Source organism: Chiloscyllium punctatum, chromosome 11 (assembly GCF_047496795.1).
Source record: "Chiloscyllium punctatum isolate Juve2018m chromosome 11, sChiPun1.3, whole genome shotgun sequence".
Classification (NCBI taxonomy): domain Eukaryota; kingdom Metazoa; phylum Chordata; class Chondrichthyes; order Orectolobiformes; family Hemiscylliidae; genus Chiloscyllium; species Chiloscyllium punctatum.
Window position 1 is genome coordinate 73,822,528 of NC_092749.1, and position 25,851 is coordinate 73,848,378.

General features: G+C 39.8%; 1 protein-coding gene across 1 annotated transcript in view; it reads left to right on the forward strand.

Annotated features, from left to right (window-relative positions):
• The window catches only part of tiam2b (TIAM Rac1 associated GEF 2b), a 380,474-nt gene that overhangs the window by 252,603 nt on the left and 102,020 nt on the right, over positions 1-25,851 (forward strand). The window contains 5 exon segments of the mRNA XM_072581048.1: positions 3,626-3,704; positions 10,134-10,226; positions 11,890-11,955; positions 11,958-12,134; positions 23,223-23,323. Of these exon segments, the coding sequence (XP_072437149.1) occupies positions 3,626-3,704; positions 10,134-10,226; positions 11,890-11,955; positions 11,958-12,134; positions 23,223-23,323 (516 nt within the window).

Here is a 25,851-nt window from a genome sequence, read left to right on the forward strand (position 1 = left end):
ATGGGGATGGAACCCAAAGTGAGAGAAGAACAGTTAGGACCAACAAAGGAGTAGATAACAGTAACAATCTGTTGTGTGTAATGACATTCTGTGATCCTGTGTGCGCGGTTGGGGGCTGGGACATAAGAGTTCAAGCCCAAAATTTATTGAACTCAATATTTAAGTCCTGAAGGTTGCAGGGTCTCTTTGGGCTCAGTTCGTACCTATCGTTTACTCTTTAACCCCTTCCTCCCAACCCTCTCTTTTGCACGTAAACTGACATTTTCCTACATACAATCAATTCTGAGGCAGGGTCACCAGATCTGAAACGTTAACTCTGATTTTTTCTTCAGATGCTGCCAGACCTGCTGAGCTTTTCCAACAACTTCTGTTTTTGTTTTGATTTACAGCATCTGCAGTTCTTTTGGTTTTTGTTTGGTAATCAGCCAGGTTGCGTTTGTTTTGCTTTTTATGTATACGATATGTCTGAGCAATGTTCTACATTATTGTGTAAATGTCACTGTTGTAACCATACTGGAACAGCTTGACTACGAGTGCAGCAAGTTCTGGAGCACATATCTCCATACTATTGCCAGGATGTTGTCAAGGACCAAATCAAACTATGAATCAAAGACTGGCATCTGCTGAGCACTTAGAGTCATAGAGATGTACAGCATGGAAACAGACCCTTCAGTCTGTTTTGGAAACAGACCCTTTTGTCCATACCAACCAGATATTTTTAGATTAGATTACTGTGGAAACAGGCCCTTTGGCCCAACAAGTCCACACTGACCCACCGAAGCGTACCCACCCAGACCCATTCCCCTCCATTTACCCCTGCACCTAACACTATAGCCAATTCACCTAACCTGCACCCAGAGGAAACCCACGCAGACACTGGGAGAATGTGCAAACTCCACACAGACAGTTGCCCGAGGTGGGAATTGAACCCAGGTCTCTGGCGCTGTGAGGCAGCAGTGCTAACCACTGTGCCACCGTGCTGCCCACTGTGGCCCAGTAGCAGCACCTGGCCCATATCCCTCAAAACCCTTCCTATTCATATACCCATCCAGATGTCTTTGGAATTGAACTGTTGCAATTGTACCAGCCTCCACCACTTCATCTGGCAGCCCATTCCACACATGTACCACCCTCTACGTGAAAAGGTTGCCCCTTAGGTCTCTTTTATATCTTCCCCCCTCACCCTAAATCTATGCCCTCTAGTTCTGGCCTCCCCCACCCCAGGGAAAAGACCTTGTCTATTTACCCTATCCATGCTCCTCATAATTTTATAAACTTCTGTGAGGTCACCCCTCAGCCTCCGATGCTCAGGAAAAACAGTCCCAGCCTATTCAACCTCTCCCGATAGCTCAAATCCTCTAACCCTGGCAATATCCTTGTAAATCTTCTCTGGACTCTTTCAAGTTTCATAACATCTTTCCGTTGGAAGGAGACCAGAATTACGTGCAATGTTCCAAAAGTGGCCTAACCAATGTCCTGTACAGTTGCAACATGATCTCCCAACTCCTATACTCAGTACTCTGACCAATTAAGGAAAGTATACCAAACGCCATCTTCACTATCCTATCTACCTGCAACTCCAAGGTCTCTTTGTTTAGCAACACTCCCTAGGACCTTACCATTAAGTGTATAGATCCTGCTGAGGTTTGCTTTCCCAAAATGCAGCACCTCACATTTATCTGAATTATACTTCATCTGCCTGTCCTCAGCCCATTGGCCCATCTGATCAAGATCCCATTGTAATCCGAGGTAACCTTCTTCGCTGTCCACTACATCTTCCAATTTTGGTGTTATCTGCAAACTTACGAACTATACCTCTTATGCTCACATCCAAATTATTTATATAAAATGATGAAAAGTAGTGGACCCAGTGCCAACCCTTGTGGCACTCCATTAGTCACAGGCCTCCAGTCTAAAAAACAACTTTCCACCACCACCCTCTGTCTTCTAACTTTTGAGCCAGTTCTGTTCTGAGCGAAGATTTTTGCAAACGCAAAAGCCTCTTCTTTTGCATTGACGTGATGGTTCCCCCATTTTTGGGGATATTTGTGGAACCACTACCTCCTTTGAGTTGTTTAATTATCATCCACCATTCATGACTAGATAAAGCAATACTGGAGAGCTTAAATCTAATATGCTGGTTTTGGAATCCGTTGTCTATCAGTTGCTGCATATGCTGTTGGTAAGAATTGGAATATGCCAGGCCAGAAGTCTGTAGATTATGTTGCAGTATGATTTTTCTGATGATGGCCCATGGCGCACAATGATTGCACATGGTTGAGGATATTATCAGTGTTAAGATGGAACCTCATCTCCACAAGAAGACTGCAGTGGTCACTCTTACTGATACTATCATGGACAGTTGCCTCTGCAATAGGCAGACTAGTGAGGATGAGGACCCTCCTTGGTTCCCTTACCACCTAGCACAGACTCAAATTCCAGCAGTTATGTCCTCTATCACTAGACTATCTTGATGAGTAGTAGTCCGACTGAGCCATTCTTGTTGAACATTGAAGTTTTGACCCACAGTGTATCCTGTGCCCTTGCCACCCTCAGTGCTTCCTCTGAGTGTTGATAAATTAGTGCTATTCCACATTGATCTGCTGAGGGAAGATATTCTACAATAATTAGCAGGGGGTTTTCTTTCCCATGACACTTCATGGTATCTGGAGTCAATGCTGAGGACCTCCAGATGCTATTAAGCTGCCACTTCTGCTGGGTCTACCTTGCCGGTTGGATAGGATAGTGATGCTGGTGCGTCTGGGAGTTTGTGACATATGATTCCATGAGTATGATGATTTCAGGCTGTTGCTTGGTTAATCTGAAATACAGCTGTCCCAATTTTCACACTACTTCATCAGATGTTAATAAGGGGACTTTGCAGGGTTATTGGGGTTATGTTTGCCACGGTCATTTCCCATGCTTAGGTTGATCGGCAGCTTCCTTCTCTAAAGGAGATTAGTACATAATAATTAAGCATTTTATCATTATTAGAACTTTGATTTCAGATTTTGAAAATTAAATTCAAATCCCATTACCTGCTATGGTGAGGTTTAAACCCGGTCCCTGGAGCATTACCTATGTCTCTGGATTACTAGTCCAACAACAATACAACCAGGGCATCACATCCTCCTAAATTAGGCTTGCAGTGCACGTATTTGAGAATACGGATGTGGCAGATGAGTTTCGTATGCTACAGACATGTGCAGAAACATAATGATGGTGGAAGAGTGCAGTTTGCATTTGTTTCTATTGAGGGAAAATATGCATCTAAAAATATTGTAAAATAAAAATCAGGTTAAAAGTAAAACATGGATAAAATGATCTTTAAAGACATCAACCAGGTTGATTTTTTCAGACAATTGATAGTGGTTTCATGGTCATCGTTAGATTCTTAATTTTAGGTTTTTATTGCATTCACACCACAATCTGCCATGATGAATTTGTATCTAGGTCCCCAGAATGTTCTTCGGATTAATAGTCGAGCAGTAATACCATTAGGCCATCATGTTCCCTGTGTTTGTAGATTGGACATCCCTAACATCTTACAAGCGATTTTATCCTGTAGCAATCTATTGCTTAAATTTCATGATAGTCCCTCTCTCTCTCTCTCTCTTTGGTGCAGTTATATGATGAAATAGAAATCACCATGATGAACATTTACCACTTACACCTTGAGAGGAATGGATCTGGAACTGCCTTTGGTAAGTGGTTAAGATTATGATCGGTATTTTGTCAACTTTTCTTACAATTTATTTTAAGCAACATTCAGCAGCTCTCTTGTGCTATTGTCTTGCACTTGGGACTTTTGTTTCATGGTACTTCAATGTTCTAACATTACTGCAAACCATGTCCCATTTTTCAAACCGTTTGTGAATCAATGAATTAAATAACTGGAAATGGTCTATGTTTTAACCCCCTAACTCTGTGGTCAAGAAATCTACAGCAGCAGACTTTTGAGATTTTATTTATAAAATGATTGTTTATGTTCAGAAATACTAAAGCTGAAAAAATTAATGCTTTTTTAAAAAAACTTCAGCCATGGGATATGGGCATTGCTGGCTGGCCAGCATTTATTGCCCAGCCCTGATTGCTCTTCAGAAGGTGGTGGTGAGCTACTTCTTCAATTCACTGCAGTCCATTTGGTTAGGTAAACCCAGAATGCCAGGGAATTCCAGGATTTTGACCCAGCAACAGTGAAGGAATGGCAACATATTTCAAGTCAGGATAATGAGTGGCTTGGAGTGGAACCTGCTAGGAGTGGTGTTTCCATGTATCTGTTCCCCTTGTTCTTCTAGACTGTAATGGTTGTGGGTTGGTAAGGTGCTGTATTAGGAACCTTTTAGTGAATTTCTGCAGTAGATGGGACTTCATGCATTGATTCCTTCATACAAATGAGCACACTCAAGAAATGTTTCTGGCGAGGTAGTGATAGGTGAACACAGATAGCTGGTACAATGTGGTTGGTTGATTGGAAGGAAGGAAGAGTCAGTAAGTGGACTGGAAGGGAGCGGGAGGGGCTGGAAAGGGAGTCAGGGATGGGAAGGGAGGTTATTTGAAATTGGAGAACTCCATGAACCTCTGTCTCACCCTGAAGAACTGTTTGGGGCCCTGGATGGAGGTGAGGGGATGATATGCTGGCAGGTTTTTCACCAGGAAGGGAATGTACCAGAGTGGTGGGGGGATTGGTGCAAACCAAGGTAGGGGCCCTTGTGCAAGGCAGAGGGGGTGGAGAGGGGGAGATGTTCTTGGTGGTGAGGTCTGGTTGTAATTGGCAGAAGTGTTTAACAATGATACGTTGGATGCAGAGACTGGTTGGGATACAAGGGGGACCCTATCATTATTATATTTGGAAGGGGGCGGGGTTTAGAGCAGTGGAGCACGAAATGGAGAAGCAGTGGAGGGCTGTCTGGATGATGGAAGGGGGAAAGCACATTGTTCAAAATAGGTGGACATCTGGGATGCTTGGGAGTGGAATGTCTCCTTGTCCAAACAGGTGAGATGCAAGAATTGGGAAAACAGGATGGAGTTCTTGTAGGATAATGGGTGTGAAGAGGTGTAGTTCTGGTAGTTGTGGGAGTCTGAGAGTTTATAGTAAATGTATGTCTGTAGACTGTCACCAGAGATGGAAACAAAGAGGTCAAGAAAGGGGAGGGAGATGTCTGAGATTGACTGTGAATTTAAAGGCAGGGTGGAAGTTGTTGACAAAGTCAATGAACTGTTCTAGTCCAACCTGGGTGCAGGATGCAGCACTGACTCCTTCATTGATGCACATAATCTTGGCGAAAGTGAGGACTGCAAATGCTGGAGATTAGAGTCAAAAGTATGGTGCTGGAAGGCAAAAGCCTGATGAAGGACCTTTGCCCAAAACGCCGATTCTCCTGCTCCTCGGATGCTGCCTGACCTGCACGTGATTTAGTCTACTGCATTCGCTGCGCTCAATGTGGTCTCAATAACATTGGGGAAACAAAGTGTAGATTGGGTGACCACATTGCAGAACACCTACATTCTGACTTTAAAAAGATCCTGTGCTTTCAGTTGCCTGTCACTTCACCACACCACCCTCTTGCCTGGCCAACACCTCTGTCTAAGGCTTGCTGTGGTGCTCCAGTAAAGTTCAGCTCAAGCTGGAAGAACAGCATCTCATTTCTCGCTTGGGGACCCTGCAGCCACCTTGACTCAATATTGAGTTCAACAACTTTAGGGCTTGAGCTCTCTGATGTCCTTAGCCCAAACCCCACAACCAGGCCTTGTTATCGTATTGTCCAATATTACATGCACCCCATTTTTAGCCTCTAACAGTCCCCATTAATAGTTATTCACAACCTAGCTAGATCATTATCCACCTCTTTGTCCAAATGTGTTCCCTCTTTGGTCTTTATCCTGACCTATCGTTTACTCCTTATCCCTTCCTCTCACCCTATCCTCTGCATATAAACTGACATTTCCTTAGCCACTATCCGTTCTGAGGAAAGGTTACTCGACCTGAAACACTTACTCTGATTTCTCTCCACAGATGCTGCCAGACCTGCTGAGCTTTTCCAGCAATTTTTGTATTTATTTCTTGTAACTGAACAACTCCTTTTTTGAATGGAGCAGTTCCATTTGCTGTATTTTAGTCTGAGCCTTTCTAAAAGCTAGTGAATTTTCAAAAAATTAACTCCATTACATCTACTGGTTAGGCACCTCTTTTAAGATGAAATCCATCATGACTTGGGACATGGTCAGTGCACAGCTCTGTCCATTTGCTCAGTACATTTGTCTGATGATTTTCAATTCCTCTCTGCCTTCCATCTCCAGATTTACAGCTCCTGTTGGAAAGTTTATGTATGTTTTTCAGTGAAGACAAGCAAAATATTTAGTTATATCATCTGCCATTTCCATGTTATCTACAATAAACTGTCCAGTCTCTCTTTTTTTTGTTAAAGAGGACCAACTTCATTTTACCTCCTTTTTTTCTTTTTACTTGTAGAAACTCTTGTTATCTATTTTCTTTACAGCTAGCATCCTTTCATGCTGTTTCTTTCTCCTGATTAATCCTTTAGTTGTCCTGTGCTGTTCTTTAGATTTTGACATTCATCTTTGCATAATTGTTTCTTCAGACAGAGTGGTTGACAGGGATTGTCTGCCTGGTTGAGCTTGTTCCCACTTTGAACTTAATTTGTCTCACTTTCTTCAATACAGAAGTGAAACTGTGGGTACCCTCAAGTGTCAAGTTACACCTTAATGTCAGAGCAAGGTGCAAATCTCTTACTCTGGTATCTAGACGTATGCATCAGATTCTGCTTCCTGCTGTCATTCGGAACTGGAAACATTCATTTCGCTTCCAATTTCTTTTTTGATTTCCCACTTTAATGGCTTCCTGTATTACATTGGCATGATCAGTTAACTTATCCATCCTACAGCCCTCACCTTCAACCAAATAAGTAGTGAGGACTTCAGACTTTTTGACCAATTGCAAAAGCTGAGGTCTTGCACTCCTGTCTTCTGGATCCCCTTACCTGCCTCGTGAGTCACATGCTCCTTGACCACTGACCCAATTTGAAGACCCCACCCTAATAGGTATGACAGCTGTCTGGTGCAAAATATCTTGATAAATTATTTTTTCTGCCATTGATGCATTGTGTTGTCTGTAGTTCAGCTCCAGCTCATAAAATGGAGCTGAAGCTGTCAATCTGTTCATTTACTGCAGCCACTGACATTTGAGAGCACCCACATTCTACAATTGTGACACAAATTGCTATCTTTGTGTTTTATCCACTGTTTAAGTAACTTATTCAAATTATCCATTTCTTTTTCTAATATGTTATTAAACCTATCAAGATCACTTCTACTATTTAAACACTTAGGAATAGAACAGACTAATCAGCACCACCTTCCTAACCTGCAATCTTCTTCCTGACCTCTCCGCCCCCACTCCCACTCCGGCCTATCACCCTCACCTTGACTTCCTTCCACCTATCGCATTTCCAACGCCCCTCCCCCAAGTCCCTCCTCCCTACCTTTTATCTTCGCCTGCTGGACACACTTTCCTCATTCCTGAAGAAGGGCTCATGTCCGAAACGTCGATTCTCCTGTTCCTTGGATGTTGCCTGACCTGCTGCGCTTTTCCAGCAACACATCTTCAGCTCTAAACTTCCGCTTTAGCCCAGATGTTGTTACCTTTGTGTCTCTTCATACTGCGTTTATCATTTAAAGATTCAAAAGGATCAAAAGAATATGACTGTTCCAACACGTGACTCCTCACAACTGTAGTGTCTTTGCCAATTACAATGGTGTTCTTAGATTGATATGTCACCTTATGCTTTGATTTCTTGTTTACTGTCCCATGTATCATGACATCAACTTTGAGTTTTTAAAAAAAAGTGTAATTGCCCTGCGTGCCTGAATTGGCCATCGACCCTGATGCACGCAGATGAATTTGTGAAATGTTGGTGCTGTGGAAACCTTTAGAGGGCAAGGATAAATCTTTTGCTGTGTTGGTGGTAACTTAGTATAATTACATGGGGAATAGGAGGATAATTTTAGAAGTTAATGTAGAAGGGTTTAATTCCACGATCTGTGAGTGGGATATTCATGGTACTTGGATAATTTACAATGCATATAGAGTAATAGGCAAAAGTAGGGTAAGTTTTTCAAGTATTGGGGTATTTTATCGGAAGTATGCATGTAATATAATGAGACACTGAATGCAATTTGTTATCTTTTGAGGCTTGTTACTGGTTTCAATCGCTTCCAAGTGACAACCCTGCCTCTCTGTGTGTGCATTCCCCTTGCATTGCTTAGAGATGACATTTGAACCATTCGAAGCCTTAAAACAAATACTGCTTTCCTTCAAAAGGCACATTCAATCCAGAAGTATCGTCCTGGTGTTTTTCAGGGTATGCATTATCTTTTAAGCTAGAATGCGCTTTTCGTCCTTGGACAAAGTAGTCAGTGCCTTGGTATAAATGTAGAAAGTGCTGAAAAATAATTTAGATTTGGCAAGCTCTGTGGAGAGAAAAACCGAGTTAATGTTTTGAGTTCAATATAACTCTTTTATGGGGTGTTATCTCTTGTGTCCAGGCAAATATTTATTCCTTATTTAATAGCACTGCAAAATCCAGATTATCTGGTCATTCTCTCACTGTTGTTCATGAGCTGCTTGTGTGCAAATTGGCTGTCACAGCAAACAACTTAATTGAACAAAACAGTTTATGACATCCTGTAATTGAGAGAGGCACAAAGTAATTACAAGACCCTTCTTCTCCTTTTTAATTACTCCTTTTAAGTTTGTATGTAACTTTCACATGTTTAAATCTGATCATCTTTAATCTTTCCCAGTTCTGATGAGAGTCATCAATCTGTGTTAATTCTGTTTCTGTAGAGAGTGTGGTGATAATCCAACAGTTAATGAAAGTTGGATTGTACAATAGGAAAAATAATACAGTGGAATTAAATTTAAAGCTGTAAAACTAATGAACACTCAAGGCTCCTTTTTGATAGCACCTTCCAAACCTCCAACCTCTACGACGTGGAAGGACAAGGGAAGCAGATATATGGGGACAACATACCTGAGTTCCCCTCAGAGCCACACACAATTCTGACTTGAAACTATATTACCCAAACCCCCCCCCCCCCCCAAACTATTGTCACTGGGTCAAAATCCTGGAATTCCCACCATAATAGTCTCTGTCCACAATATCAAGTATCTGGCTGCTGGAGGTATGCTTGAGCTAGGGGTGGGAGTGGCAACATGGTTGGGGGGTGAGGGGGGGGTGGGGGGAAAAGTACCCCAATGGTGAGTACCCCAACAGGTTATTAGCAGGAGTTAACACAGGCTGTGGTCATGCCCATCATCCAGGCATGATGTGCGAGTAAACTAGGCAATGCAGCAATACATCTAAATGGAACGGAGGATTAAAGGTTAAAAATCTATTGTGAATAAAATTTGCTAAATAAATTCTATCACACAAATGTTTCTTTTAGAGCCACAATCTTACAGTTCAATCCGACCATACTAATTCTCCATCAAACTCCCTTTCCTTGCCAGCTTGGCCGGAAACTCATGAGACTATTCCTTTCAGGCCTGCTGGAAATATACCTACAGGGGCCTATCAGTTTGAGCTGTTACCAAGCTCCAGCCCCTACATCACTGAATCTGAGGACTGCACTCTTCTACAAACAATAGTAAAATCCTGGAATTGCCTCCCTAATGACATTTGGGATTTACTTATATGAAATGGATTGTAGCAGTTCATAAATGCAAATCGCCACCATCACCTCAAGTGCAGCTCAGGATGGAGAGTAAGTGCTCGTCCAGCTAGTGACTCCCACATCCTGCGATGAATGAAAACAACTTTGCTGTATTTGCAAGGACTTTCTGGCTTGTATCCTGAAAGTTATTGATAATGCTTCACGTTTAAAAAAAACTTTTGTTTTAGTGTGGCTTGAAACAGCTTACAAATATCTGCGACTCAATACAATAAATTTTTGTGGTTTGCAGTGTTGCTTTTTCTTTGTAATTAATAGGTTCTTTTGTGTAAGATTGTGTACTTAACTCCAAATATTTATCATTTTTGGAACTAAAGTGCCAACTTAGGCACAAAATTTCCTGGTAAAAAAGATTTACTTTCTTTGCTTCACCCTTGAAGGTTTTGCAGTTGCTGGACAGGTTGATGGAAAGCAGCACAATAATTCTTTGTTTGTGAGTGATGTTCTTCCTGATGGTCTCGCCTATAGAGAAGGTACGATTACGTTTAAAAAGATCTTGTGCTCGCTGAAGTAGCGGGTTTTAGCATTAATGTAACACTCCATTTTACCATCCAGCGTCTGAACTTTTAATGGTTATCCTGCAATCCTTGCAACAATAACACTTTGGTTTCTGAGTGTGGGCAATATTGCTCTTGACTGGTTTTCTCATAGTGGAGTAGTATGCAGAAACTCTGTCCAGGTTTCTATATACAGTACATATTGGTTGAGCGTCAAAGAGCTATATATAGATGCCGCACACTCATTGTTTAGGTAATTTTTTGAATGCCTTGCTAATTATCATACTGCTTATCCAACAATTCTGCATTAGCAAAGATTTTCTTCCAGTTAAATTTTGGGAAAACTGGAATCATTGCTTTCATTCCCCCTCCGAGTTCCATCCCTAAATCTACTAATGATTTGAGATCAAGCAAGCCTGTTTGTAACATTGGTGTCACGTTTGTTCTCAAGGGGAGCTTCTGACCTCATGTTCATGCTATTACTAAGAACATCTATTTCCACCTCCTTCACATCACCCAACTTCGCACAAGTCTCAGCTTGCCTTCTGCTGAAACCCTCATTTATGCCTTTGTTACTTCTAGACTCAATTATTCCAGTGCATATCCACCTGGCTTCCTACATTCTACCCTCCATAAATCTAAGGTAATTCAAAATTCTGATCCCTGTTTTAACTTGCATCAATTCCTGTTCATCTGTCACTTCTGTGCTCACGGACTTACATTGGTTCCCAGTCAAGCAATGTGTTGACTTTAAAATTCTTGTTGTTTTCAAATTCCTCCATAGTCTTATAATACTTTACCTCTGTAATCTCTGCCAGCCCTTTATTCTGCTGAGAATCTGCACTGCTCCAGTTCTGGCCTATTGGACTTTTCCAATTGTCATAGATCTAATATTGGTAGCTATGTCTTCAGCTTAATTGGAAGCTCTGGAATGCCCTCCCTATAACTGTCCACTTTTCTAGCTTGTTTTGCTTTTGTAAAACATTCCTCTTTAATTGAGCTTTTGGCCACCTGACCTTGTGTATATGGCTTCTGTTGTACTTTGTTTTGTAATGCTTTCATTAAAGATACTATATCAGTGAGATAGTATTAGGGTCTCGGGGCACATTGGTAATGTCCCTACCTCGACACAGAATGTATACGACCCATATGTCCAGAGTAAATGGGACAATGTTTCTGAATGGGTTGATTAAAACTATTTATAAATAAAGTAGCTTGTTCAATCAACTTTTCCTGTGAGGGTACCTAGTTCAGGCGATACCATATAGTGTTGTGTCAGGCACCTGATATCCCTGTGGCATTTAAATGGGACATTAGGAAACTTAACATAAATAGAGAAATTACCAAAAATATGTTTCAACAAATCAGGGTTCCATGTGCTTGTGTAAAATTTCTGTTTGCTATTACAACAAACTATAGTGTTTAATGACTTATGACACATTTATATGAGATAACAACCCTGGTAAAATTAATGATTTCATTCATCTAGATTGTGTTTTTTTTAAAGCTGAGGAGGGAAATTTGAAGTAAAAGTAGAATATGGTAGTTCAGCTAACATTCAGAAGTTGAGGGTAAATTTGCAGCTTGGGAGACGAGACTTCCTTTAACATTGTTACTGTTCCTGTTTTCTTTCCGTTAGGTGCAAGAGTGGGAGATGAGATCTTGATTATAAATGGTGAAATGGTTACTAATCTACACCATGCACAATTGAATCGTTATTTGCAGAGAACCACTTAATACTGACTATCAGAAGGTTCTCATTAGATTGCAACCAAATGCCAACAGACTACAGTGATTCACTAAACCACATGATGTCCCCGCCTCCTTCTGACCAATCAAAATTGCTGGTTGAGTTTATTGACAACCTTCTTCCTGTCCCTTCCGGTGAGTTCTGGGTTTCTTTGTAATTACAAAACTGTGTCATGTTTTTAGAGAAGTGACGGTGTATTTTCTCTTTAAAAACAAATGTGACTTTTTTTTTTCAGATGGCAGATGATTCAGAGCTCACCCTGAAATCTAAACATCAGCTTTGTGACCTTTTGTTTATCTTGTTTAAATCACCTGAATTGTTGTTGATAAGACACTTTGAATTGTTTTGCCGTTTGTTCCTCTGAGTCTCAGAGATTCTTATAGAAGGAATTTTCTATGTGCATTTCTGGAGTTGTGCAGGAACTAATGCTGTAATCTTTCATCGTGAGGCACTATGGATTTTGGAATGTGGCATCAGTGAGCAATAAACAAACTTCATTAGCTGGAAATGACTGGATACATAAACATAGACTATTAAAATTGAAAATATTGATTTTCAAGTACAGCACAGCAATACAGTTTGACCAAATTGTTGCCTGTTTATTTCATAATTTGCTACTGAAGAGATAAATAGTTTATTTCCTTTAGTTTTTGATCTCATGTATGCTATTTATTTTGGTGCCTTTTGCAGTGTCACTTGTGATATGACCGAAAGGGTGATGCGACTTGGCATGTCTTTGGGCTGATTAGAAAGGAGGTTTTGTGAGAGGAATTGAAAATATAAATGACCAGTGATACACACTCAAATATGAAGGACATCTAGAACATCAAACTTAGTTTTCAATCTTGGGGAAAGGAATACCATTCATCCCATTGAGTTCATAGTAGCTCACTGTCAGGCAATCTGGTCAGTTTTGTTCCCTGATTGTAGCTCTAAAATTTTATTTTCTCAAGTGACCATTCAGCTTCCTTAAATATTTAGATCATCTTTGGCAAAGTTCTCCGTAAATATTGCCTACTCCTTTAAAAAAGTTTATGATGTTGGACTGCCAGAAGATTCATCAAGTTCTACATTTCTATAAACTGACAACACCAGTGTTGAAAAGTGTAAATGAGAATGGCTTTCCTCAGATCCAGGTGAGGGCGGTGACTACCTAGTGGAACTATCATTGGGCTGATAATCTAGAGACCTAGATAATGTTTAGAGGACCCGAGTTTGAATCCTGTCACGATGGTAGAATTTGAATTCATCAAAAAAATCTGTAATTAAGAATCTAATGATAACCATGAATCCATTGTTGATCATTGGAAAAACCTACCTGGTTCACTAATGTGCTTTAGAGAAGGAAACTACAATCCTCACCTTGTCTGGTCTACATGTGATTCCAGATCCACAGCAATGTGGTTGACTCTTAACTACCTTTTGGACAATTTGGCATGAGCAATAAATGCTGGCCTACTAAGCAACACCCTCGTCCCATGAATAAGTAAACAGAAAACACACAGGACTTTTAATGTATTTATGCATCTTATGACATTTCACAGGAGCACTGTCAAATAAAATTTGATACAAAAACACATTTGACAAATGCTCGCCAGAAGATATGTGCCATGTGCAGTGGCTTGAAGAAGGTGGAGACATAAACAATAAGACGTAGGAGCAGAAGTAGGCTATTTAACCCATTGACTCTGCTCTACCATTCAACGGGATCATGGCTGATCTGATAATCTTTAACTCCAGTTTATTCCCATAACCCTTGATTTCCTTAATGATTTGTTTTAGATTGCTTATACTTAACAACTCGGCCCCAACAGCCCTCCTTAGTAAAGAAAGTCACAAATCGACTACTTTCTGCAAGAATAATGTCTTTCTTATCTCTGTTTCAAATCAACCACTTTTATTTTGAGATTATGCCCTCTAGTCCCAGGCTCCCCACATTGGGGAGCAACCTTTGAGACTGCCATTTCAAGCCTCCTGATAATCCTATATGTTCCAATAAGATCACTCATTTTTTTCTAAACTCTAATGAGCATTAACCTAAGCGACACAACCTTCCCTCAAGAAAATGCCCTTATATTTGCAATCAACCCAGTGAATCGCTGTACTTTCTCCAGTGCCAGTTTGTCTTTCTTTGCCTAAGGGAACCAAGATGATCACAGTATTCCTGCTGCGGTCTGATTAGTAACTTACTTAGTTTCTATCTGAAGTAAAGGTCAACATTTAACAATTTATTTTCCCTATTGCCCCACTGATCGATTGTTTAATAGGGATGTTGAGTCTTTTTGACCTGAAGTGGTACTATTAAGTCAGGGATGAGTAAAAAGTCCGAATCTGAGGCACACAAAGATTGCTTAGAGTGAAGTGGTAGCGAATGTTACCAAGATGGAGGAAGAATGTAGCCATGGAGAGATTTGCAGACAGGGATGAAAATGTCCATATTAAGCTGGCAGTGAACGTGGGACAGCCATCACAAGGGTTGATAAGTGAATGGGAATATAAAGGTCAGGTTTCTGGAGAATGCAATAAAGGAAGGTGGCTGAAAATGCTTGGAGGAATTGGGTCTAGAGTTAACAAAGGCATGGATGAGACCAACAACAGATAAACTAACCTGGAGACCTGGCAATATTTGAGGTTGAATAGGCTGTTTTTACAATTGAATGTATTTGGATTGAGTGTTCAACAGTTAGACATTGAAACTAGGAAATAGTATTATGATGAAGTTGAAATTTATTAGTGTGTGTATTTTGGGTGTCATTTGATAGAGTTCTGGGTTAAGTGTGTGGGTTTGTGTGTGTTTGAAGTTGACATTTGGCTTTTGAGAAAAGAGTTACAATACCCATAATTCAATGTGAGATTGTTATTCATAGTTCCTAAGGAATTGCCAAGAGGGCTTAGGGAGAGAACATAATTGTTTTAGAAAAGCATGTATCAAGCGGAGAAGTTTTTGGCAGAGTAATATGCTAATTATGTTAGTACATTCTACTCCTGCGACAATTCAAAATCCCTGCTTAAAGTCCCTGGAGACCTTACTTTAGGTATGATTTTATTTTCCTTAGGTTACTTAGCCTAAACATTCTCAGTTAAATCAAAGTATAGCTACTTGTTTAAAAATATATGCTTCTCTAATTTACAGCAATTTGTAGACAGTCCCTAACAGCAATTTCATCTCAGCGAAATTAATTTTCCTCGGCTGTCAATTATTGTAGTGATTGGAAGGAAGTCATCCAGGTGGACCTCATAGAATGAGCCCCTTAACTGGGGCTGTTAACCTGGTCCAATCAGGGAGTCCTGGCTGAAAGATATAAGCAGAATTCTTCTCACCCTTGCAGCTGGCTCTGCGCTAACTGGATCAATGTCATGTACTATGCACATGTAAATAAAGAGTGACTTGGTGACGTGATACCAGTCTTTGTGGAGTTATTACATCACTTTGTTTTTCTCACTTAGCTTCAAACTCAGCTGAGCTGCTCCCTCACAGGTCCCACAACTCTCCTATTCCTGGCTTGTTGTCAGGAAGGTTAGCAGGTTTCCTCACAAACTACCTGGAGTGTTTGGGAAGAGAAGCATCCAGGTTGATTTACTCTGGGCTCAGAAGTTGTTTGAGAGAGAAGCATGTATCAAGTTCCAAAGTGCTAAGAAGTCTTTCAACAGAGTAAAGTGTACTAAGCAATGTTCCAAAGAAGAGTAATTTAAACTAGAATGATGTTTTATTAGTCCCAGATTGAAGCGTTAAGGATACGTTCAGTGAGAAAGAAGTAACGTTTTGAAGCTTATATAAAGTTAACTGCGTCAGGGACAGTATAGCACTGTAAGGAAACTAATTTGGGAACATTATAATAATAATTTTTAAAGTGTTATCTACACTTCCATCAGTGGAATTGAAATTTTAATCATTTTACACCCAAAGTATTCAAGCAAACAGTAAAATCTCTCTCTGAAATTGGGTATTAGATGTTTGTAGATTGCAACGATCGTGGCAATCTATAATTCCTTTATAATACAGATTCATAGATTTTTAAACATGCAATAGAAATGATCCAAGCATGGTACAAATTAGTGTGTTTTTTCCTCCTCTTTATCTTTTAATTGGACAGGGAATGGCACCTTAGGGAAGGGATGGCATGTTAGTAGTATTGCTGGATGAGTAATCCAAGGAACTGGCTAATTCTCTGGGGATCTGGGTTTGTATCCTATTCAAGCAGATGGTGGATTTTGAATTCAATTAAAAATCTGGAATTTAAATTTTATTGATCATGAAACAAGTGTCATTTGTCAGAAAAATCCCATCTAGTTCACGAATGCCCTTTGGGGAAGAAAACTACTGTCCTTCCTTGATTTGGTCTGCATGTGACTGCAGACATACAGCGATGTGATTGACTCTTAACTGCCTCTGAAATTGCTTAGCAAGCTACTCAGATGTACTAACTACTGGAAAGTCTACAAAAAGCAATAAAATAAGATGGACCATCAGAAATGGTGGTGGAAAGGGTTGGCTCAGTTGGCACTACTGCCTCAGAGTTCTCGGGACCTGGGTTCGATTCCAGCCTTGGGCGACTGTGTGGAGTTTGCACATTCTCCCTCTGTCTGCATGGGTTTCCTCCAGGTGCTCCAATTTCCTTCCACAATCCAAAGATGTGCAGGTTAGGTGAATTGGCCATGCTAAACTGCATTTAGTGTTCATTGATGTGTAGGTTAGGGGTAAATGCAGAGTAATAGGGTAGGGTGGGTTACTCTTCGGAGGGTCGGTGTGGAATTGTTGGGTCAGATGGCCTATTTCCACGCTTGTAGGGATTCTATGATTCTATCAAACGGCAATAACAAACACAGCTCTGGTGAACTCCCTCAGACCATATTTCCTTACTGACACCCTGGGTCTAGTGCCAAAATTAGGAGACCAGTCGAGCATCATCCTGACATAGTTATACTTACAGAATCATACCTTACAATGTTCCATTCACCACCATCACCTCCTTTAGGTATGCCCTACTGAGCTAATGGGGCTAAGTGGCACAGTGATATACAGTCAGAAGGAAATTACCCTGGGAAACCTTAACATTGACTGTAGACACCATGAAGTGTCATGGCATCGGGTTTCATGTTTTATTGAACTCAAATTATACATCCCGATACATGAGCTCAGTTACCCTGAACATCATTTGAGTCTCCAGATTACTAGGTCAATGATCACACCATGTTACCGCCAACACCCAATGTTTGCTAATTAACACATACCATCTATTGGCTGTTTAATCAATAGTCCTCCATGTTGAATAACATTTGGAGGAAACATTGGGGAGGCAAGGGTGCAGGATGTGCTATGTGAGGGGGGACTTAAATCTCAACCAATACGAGTGGCTTGACAGCAGCAATCTGGTCAAGTGCTAAAGAACAAAGCTGCTGGATTGGGTCTTCAGCAAGTGGTGTGGGAACCACCAAGAGAGAAAAACATGCTTGACCACCTCCTCTCAAATCTTTCTGCCACAGATGCATCTGTCCATGATGGTATTGATAAGTGTGGCAATCTCACAGTCCTTCTAGCAGCAAAGTCCTGCCTTGTGAACTGAATGGAATAGATTAACTCTAATAGCTCAAGACTAGGCATCCACGAAATGCAATGGACCATCAGCAGCAAGATTATACTCCAATGCAATGCAATCTGCGTCCTCCTAGTTTGGAATATCCCTAACTCTATCATTTACCAGCAAGCCAGGAATCAACCCTGACTCGATCAAGAGCACTCCTCAAGAAGGGTTACTCCTAATGAGTTTTGAGAGGGTTTGTAGCTCAGGTTGACGTTCTGGATGTAGGTTTGCTCACTGAGCTGGAAGATTCGTTTTCAGACGTTGCATCACCATACTAGGTAGCATCTTCAATGAGCCTCCGGATGAAGCACTGGTAGTGTAGCCTGCTTTCCATTTATATGTTTGGGTTTGTGATGTAATTTCCTATGATGTCATTTCCTGTTCTCTGCAGGGGATGGTAAATGGGACCCAGAGTTCCGGTTGGAATGCCATGCTTCTAGGAATTCTCATGCAGTCTCTGTTTGGCTCGTCGAAGTGGTGTCCTTTCTCATCCATATGTAAGGATAGTAGTAAGAGGCGGTCATGTCTTTTTGTGGCTAGTTGATGTTCATGTATTCTGGTAGCTAATTTTCTGCCTATTTTGACAATGTAGTTTTGTTACAGTCCTTGCAAGGTATTTTGTAAATGACATTAGTTTTGCTTGTTTGTATAGGATCTTTCAAGTTCATTAGCTGCTGTTTTAGTGTGTTGGTGAGTTTGTGGGCTACCATGATGCCAAGAGGTCTGAGTAGTCTGGCAGTCATTTCTGAGATGTCTTTGATGTAGGGGAGAGTGGCTAGACTTCCTGGGCGTCTTTTGTCTGCTTGTTTAGGTTTGTTGCTGAAAAATTGGCGAATTGTGTTCTCTGGGTATCTGTTGTTTTTGAATATACAGTATAGTTGATCTTATTCTGCTCTGCGTAGTTCCTCTGTGCTGCAGTGTGTGGTGGCTTTTTGAAATAATGTTCTAATGCAGCTTCATTTGTGGGTGTTGGGATGATTGCTTCTGTAGTTCAGTATTTGGTCCGTATGTGTTGTTTTCCTGTAGATGCTGGTTTGAAGTTCCCCATCAACTGTTCGCTATACTGTGACATCTAGGAATGGCAGTTTGTTGGGTTTTTTTCCCCTTTTTAGTGAATTTTATGCCGGTAAGGGTATTACCGATTGGGTATTATACATCAAAGACATCTAGGAAATGACTGCCAGGCTACTCAGACCCCTTGGCATCATGGTAGCCCACAAATCCACCAACACATTAAAACAGTAGCTAATGAACTTGAAAGACCTTTGACAGACAACAAGCAAAATTAATGTCATTTACAAGATACCTTGCAAGAACTGTGACAAACACTACATTGGACAAACAGGCAGAAAACCCAACCACCAGGGCACACTAACATCAACTAGCCACAAAAAGGCATGACCTACTCTCAGTAGTATCCTTGCATTTTAAAATGAAATGGAAACTGCATTTTTGAGCAAATTCCCTAATTTCTAACTTACAGCACTAAAACAAATGAACACTATTAAAAAATGTCTTAAATGTTTTGCTCAACAAATTCCAATTAGTTTTATTAGAAGTGTCATCCCTGCCCCAAACTTAATAAATCTGTGTTGCCTTTTCCCACAAATCTAAGTACTCTGCTCAGTTGTTCCTCCTTAATTATAACTTCCAATAACCACCCCAACAACAGAATTTAGGTAGGCAGGTTTCTTTTTAAATGCGGATTTACTTTGCAAATTTTCAGAGAGAGGAGACTATTTCTAAATTGAGGCAGCGCTGGATGATTATGGCTAAAATATATGCAATTCCCTGTCATGCTGCTGCTGCTAGTCCTATTCTTACCCAGAGATTTGTTGTCATAGTATATCATGTTCATCTACCTTGAACGTGCACTTTAGATTTTCTTTAATCACTCGGTGTCATCCATTGTCCCAACTATGTCTAGGTCAACCTCTTTGTCTCCTCGATTATCTTTTAAGACCCTTAATTTGATCAAGGTTCCCCATGGGAGACTGATTAGCAAGGTTAGATCTCACTGAATACAGGGAGAACTAGCCACTTGGATACAGAACTGGCTCAAAGGTAGAAGACAGAGGGTGGTGGTGGAGGGTTATTTTTCAGTCTGGAGGCCTGTGACCACTGGAGTCCACAAGGATCGGTGCTGGGTCCACTACTTTTTGTCATTTACATAAATGATTTGGGTGCGAGCGTAAGAAGTATAGTTAGTAAGTTTGCAGATGGCACCAAAATTGGAGGTGTAGTGGACAGCAAAGATGGTTATCTCAGATTACAAAAGGATCTTGACCAGATGGGCCAATGGGCTGAGAAGTGGCAGATGGAGTTTAATTTAGATAAATGCAAGGTACTGCATTTTGGGAAAGCAAATCTTAGCAGGACTTTTACACTGAATGGTAAGATCCTAGGGAGTGTTGCTGAACAAAGAGACCTTGGAGTGCAGGTTCATAGCTCCTTGAAAGTGGAGTCGCATATAGATAGTACAGTGAAGAAGGCATTTGGTATGCTTTCCTTTATTGGTCAGAGTATTGAGTACAGGAGTTGGGAGGTCTTGTTGCTGCTGTACAGGACATTGGGTAGGCCACTGTTGGAATATTGTGTGCAATTCTGGTCTCCTTCCTATCGGAAAGATGTGAAACTTGAAAGGGTTCAGAAAAGATTTACGAGGATGTTGCCAGGGTTGGAGGATTTGAGCTATAGGGAGAGGCTGAACAGGCTGGGGCTGTTTTTTCCTGGAGCGTCGGGGGCTGAGGGTGACCTTATGGAGGTTTACAAAATTATGAGGGGCATTGATAGAGTAAATAGGCAAAGTCTTTTCCCTGGGGTTGGGGAGTCCAGAACTAGAGGGCATAGGTTTAGGGTGAGAGGGGAAAGATATAAAAGAGACCTACGGGGCAACCTTTTCACACAGAGGGTGATACGTGTATAGAATGAGCTGCCAGAGGAAGTGGTGGAGGCTGGTACAATTGCAAAGTTTAAAAGGCATTTGGATGGGTATATGAATAGGAAGGGTTTGGAGGGATATGGGCTGGGTGCTGGCAGGTGGGACTTGATTGGGTTGCGATATCTGTCGGCATGGATGGGTTGGACCGAAGGGTCTGTTTCCATGCTGTACATCTCTATGACTCTATGGTATCAGTTTTGCTGCGATTATTGAGCTGGAGTTTCTCAGTCCTGTGAAACAATTTTTGGATTTGGGACCAGGGCAAATTAGACAATCTCACTTTGGGCCAAATCTGTAGTGCAATCCCTCTTCTGAATGCTCTTTTCTGAGCCAGCGTCTGGCAGAGGTGGACCATTAATTGAGCCTAATTAAGTGCCTACTTTGGAGTTGCAATTGATGATATTGTCAGAACCTTCATGACAGCAAATAGCTCCCACTGCTAAGGCTGAAATAGGTAATTCCCTGGAGCTTCTCTCTTTTATTATGCCCCCACTGGGCAGAGCCATGGGTGTCAGAGGGCCACAGATATAGCTTTCAAAATCCTGTGGCAGGTCTTCAGGGCGTACCTCTACCTACAATTGATACATATTCTGATGATGCTGATGGCTACACATTGCTGTGGATTCTTTCATTGGGCTCTTGATTCCCTGGTATACTTGCCAAATTTAATTGGATCTCTAATTGGCACACTCTCTGAAGACTGACCAACATTTTGTTATGGGCATAGAAGTGGCCCAGACCATTGTGATTCCGACATTGGCATCCCAGGTATCTCAGCAAACCCCAGTCCACCCTTGCTTAAAGTTTCCCCCAACAACAAAGTTAGATTGATTATTCTGTACCTGTTGTTTTAAGTAATCTAGCAAGTACAGTTCTCCCAGTTTTGTTACACTGTTCTCATATTTGCCAATTTTCGCATTTTCGTTTTGCAATCGACTTTATTCATTACTATAAGATGTTGCTTAAAACTTTCACAAAGGTCTTGTCAAGTCATCCTCCTATCTCCTTGTGTGTCAGTATCTTTGTTTAATGTTCTTGTGAAGCATGTTAGGATGCTTTGCTCTGTTAAAGGAGGTATATGAATGTATCTTGTTATTAACCCAAGTAGCAGTTTGCCCAAAGGCCAAGTAGCTCATATAAAATTGTTGCCACTGGCTTTGGATAAAATCTTAATAGGTTTACAAATGTGTAGCCTCAGACTTGCTTTGCCTTTTTATATCTTCAGGGCATGGCACGTAGCACTTTTCCAGTAAAATGAATCAACTGCAATGTTTTTAATCATATAAAGTTTACATCTGATCCAATTTTCAACTTATCTAAATTTTCCTCAAATTGTTGATAGTTCTTTAGGGATTTAACTATCCTTTATATAACTGAATTAAGCACCACATTATAATTAAAATATTTGATTGCTCTCTCCAGTGTATTTACACATAAGTAAATAAGACGGTGCAACATTGATATCAAGTGTAGATCTAATGCTGACTGGAGCTGTTCTGTCTTGGAACTGGAGTAAAGGGGCTTTCATCAAAACAAAATACTTTATTATGTTATGTGTAAAAATGTTATCCTGCTCAGAAAATTCATGTATGGCAGTGTACCTCAGTAAGTAAACGGTACTGGAGTTGAAATGTAAAAATACTTATCTTTTCTATATTTTATAACTCTTTGGGCACTATCTTTGACTGTTCATACACTACAATAACTGAATCATTGCAAACAGTAATGTGTGAGCAGCAGAAATGTAGTTATACTGTTACTCATACTATTAATGATTTTTCCAAGAAAGTGCACATAACTTCTGAAAACCTTTCTCTTTTTAATAGTTTATCAATGCAATAGGATGTTTCCTTTCAGCAACATAAGCATTTTAAAAGTTCTGACTAGAGTAATTGTATAGCAGAATGGATTAAAATATCTAATTTGCCACAAATGGGAGTGAAGCCTAAATGACGCACCTCCAATGTTCCTGCTGTTTAACCAACTCAAAACCCTGACATCTGCTGGCATTGGATGCGAGACATTTGCAGTGTAAGATATCTCTCAAGTAAATTTCAGTCAGATTTAGGAGGTAGTTGCTGAAATGAATTTTATGATAAGTATCAAATGCTGCAGAGAAATAAATTTTGAATTGGGTGCAGAAGCAAGTATTGCAGAGTAATTACTTAGTATTTAGCACAATGTCAGAAAAATAATTAATCCAGCACCCTTGAAGCAGGATAATATTAGCAGTTTCTGGCTGTCTACTTGAAAAAGAAACCAAGGAAAAGTTCAAATGTTTAGATTGTTGCCTGATTGCAGGTTTCTGTTTACGATATTTCTGAATTTAGTTACTGATTAGTGTTTTCACTAGATTTTTGGTGTCATTTACAGCCAGGTAGGTCTATGGCAATACATTGAACAATTGAGGTGTTTGTCGCCTTGCATCTGAGTAAATGAATGATTTGTTCTTTTATTTTTTCTTTCAAAAGCCCTGTTACATGCATCATCTAACTTCACGTTTTTTTTAAAAATTCTTAAAAGTCTACCTCTAAATGTGACTTAGTTGATATAGTATTCTGAATTGCAAGTGAAAAGCATTTTTAAATTGGAATTCAACAGGACATTGTAGCTTTGAATTGAATCAGTAATAACACTGCAACAAGAGAGCTTTACGCACTGTTTTACAAAGAAAATGTTTAAAATTTTGTAAATTTCAGATTTCACTAGTGTGCCAGATGTGCCAGCTCTAACAAGAAGTATCCCAACAGACTTTGTGGAGTCATTGCATCAGGATGAAAATACTGAATCATTTTTAAAGGTAAGTGCTGACATTCTGTTAGTGCTTTGTGAACTACCGCGTGAGCTACATTTCTGAACAGAACTCTACAAAAGATAGAATCAGCATTTAAGTTTTTCATAGGCTGGTATGTTGCTTTCCTTGGCTTTGGTAAATATCAGAATAAATAATTAGAATGACAGAATATATAGTATATACCAAGACAGAAATATTGGTGTAGACGTTGTGAATTTTAGGTCGCTCTTAATGAGGTTCCAAGAAAACAACAATGAAAGGCTTAATGTTTTATTTCCATGTTGAAATCCATTAAAAATAATCAACCTAACTCATTTCTGTTGTTTAATACAGGTCTAACATTTCAATTTCGTTTTGACTCCAGCGGTTTTCAAAACTTTACATTTAGATGCCTTCACTTCGAAGCATGTTTGCAAAAGCATTAGATTTGCTTATGAGAGTATTCTTTCTCATGTGTTTGTTCTTAGTTTTCCGTTGAAAGGATTGAAATGTTAGTAACTCTAATCTGTTTAGATGCATGTTGTAGTTTTAATCGCTCCTTTCTCTTTTCCATTTTCCCATGTGAGAAGGCTTTCATTCTTTAAAGTAGTACAGTTGGAAGGCCTTCAGTATCTCAACTAAGTGCCCAATATTTAAAACCTTGGGTTTCAGGCTATTCCACCATGGAGGGTATTCTATCCAATCTTGGTTTTAGGAGCCCTTGGCCACTCGCAATCAATAAGGGATTGTGGCTGTTTAGTTTCTTCCACCAAATGATCCAGAATGTTTCGACTGACTTGCACTTTGTTAACTAGGCATATTTCAGAAACAAGATAGTCCAAGAGTTATGTAAAAGTTGATAACACTCCCTCTGCATCTCTTTCTCCTCACTCCTTGGTGAATATAATCCCCAAGAGCACCCTTCAGCAGACCATTGTAGATTAGATTAGAACAGAACAGAAACTGGAAACTTGCTGTGCAAGTACAGTCTGAGTAGCATTTCATCCCAATCTATTTGAAAGTAACCATTTGTTAATGTTTTTTGCATTGTTCAGACTTAACTTTTAGTTGTACAAGCAACATTTATTTGGCTCAGTGCTAATATATATTTTGTGAAATTGGCTAAGTAGTTATGGTCAGAATGTCATGCTAAATAATACGAAATTTAGTGTGTCAATCTCTTACATCCTTATTGAAATAAATTGTGTATTTTACTCTTTTGTTTTTGATAATTAGTAATCAAAACTAGGACCAGAAATTATGTGTCTGCAAAATAATCTATTCAAATATTTTGAAAGACTATCTTTGGTTAACTATGACAAATGTTATTAAAAACAATGCAATGCACATTCTCAAAATTCAAAATTAATTTTGAGTCTCTGAAAAAAATGTGATATGAGAGAGAATTAGCCCATGTTTTCTGCTCCCTTTCAGCTCCTTGAAGGTTCATTGTACTGACATTCTACATTAAACTGATGTGTCTTGATGCAGTGAATAAATGCATTCACTCAAAGTGCTGTTGAAATTTGCAGAAATAGGTGTGGCAAAATGCAGAAATAACCCAAATATTTGTTAAAAATTTCACAATAAAAATCCCCTATTACATTTAGGTTAACTGTTCTAGTGGAAATGTTTTACAAACCAAGTTTGTCGCAAGAAAATTACACAACTCAAATTAAAAAAACTCAATTATTGCAGAAAGTACACAGTGAGTCACTCAACCTATCATTTCCCTATCCAGCTGTTAACTTTTGGGCTGTCAATGCTTTGTTTAAAGTACTCCAATCATGTGATGCACCAAATTAATCACTCCTTTTTCTCACAATATTCAAAATGCTTGCTGTGTATTTCCAGAAATTTCTGTTTTTAGTTACTGGTGTCTGTGATTGAAGCTGGCTGATTAAATACCGTTCATAATCAGTGAGCTGAGATGCAAGTTCAGTTACAGTGCTGTCAGATCAATTTGAAGCTCCTCATTGATTCTCGTGGTGAGTCATTGTGTGTCTCTTGTAAAGAACACAGTATTTTCACTAATTCATCAGGTTTTCATTCTGGAACTGATGCCCACCAGAGTATTCAGATGGCTTCCTGAATGGAGTTGGGCTAACAAAAATGTTCCATAATATTTTTTTCATCAGAAATGTGATCCATTTGTTCAAAGGATATTTCAAATGTAGAGTATTCATCATTATGCATCCTAACAAAGAAATTGCATTGTATGCAAAACTTCAAAGCCCTTCATAAATCTAAAAGAATTTCACATGAAGAGAATTGCTATTTAATTATTTGGATAAAACTAGTTATTTTAGGTACTACAAAAACCCATAAAATAGCCCATAAGTGATTGTACTTAACCAAAAAAAGTTACCATTGTAGAATAATATTCACTAAAGACTTGGTAGGCCTTTTGCTCTGCTTGAAATAGTGTCATGAAATCTTTAACATGCAGTTGACACTATTAGCATAGACAGATCTAGGATTTTAATTTATAATTTTACCCAAAAGAGGTCGTCCTTGACAAAATAGCATTTCTGTTTCATGAACATAGAAGCCTG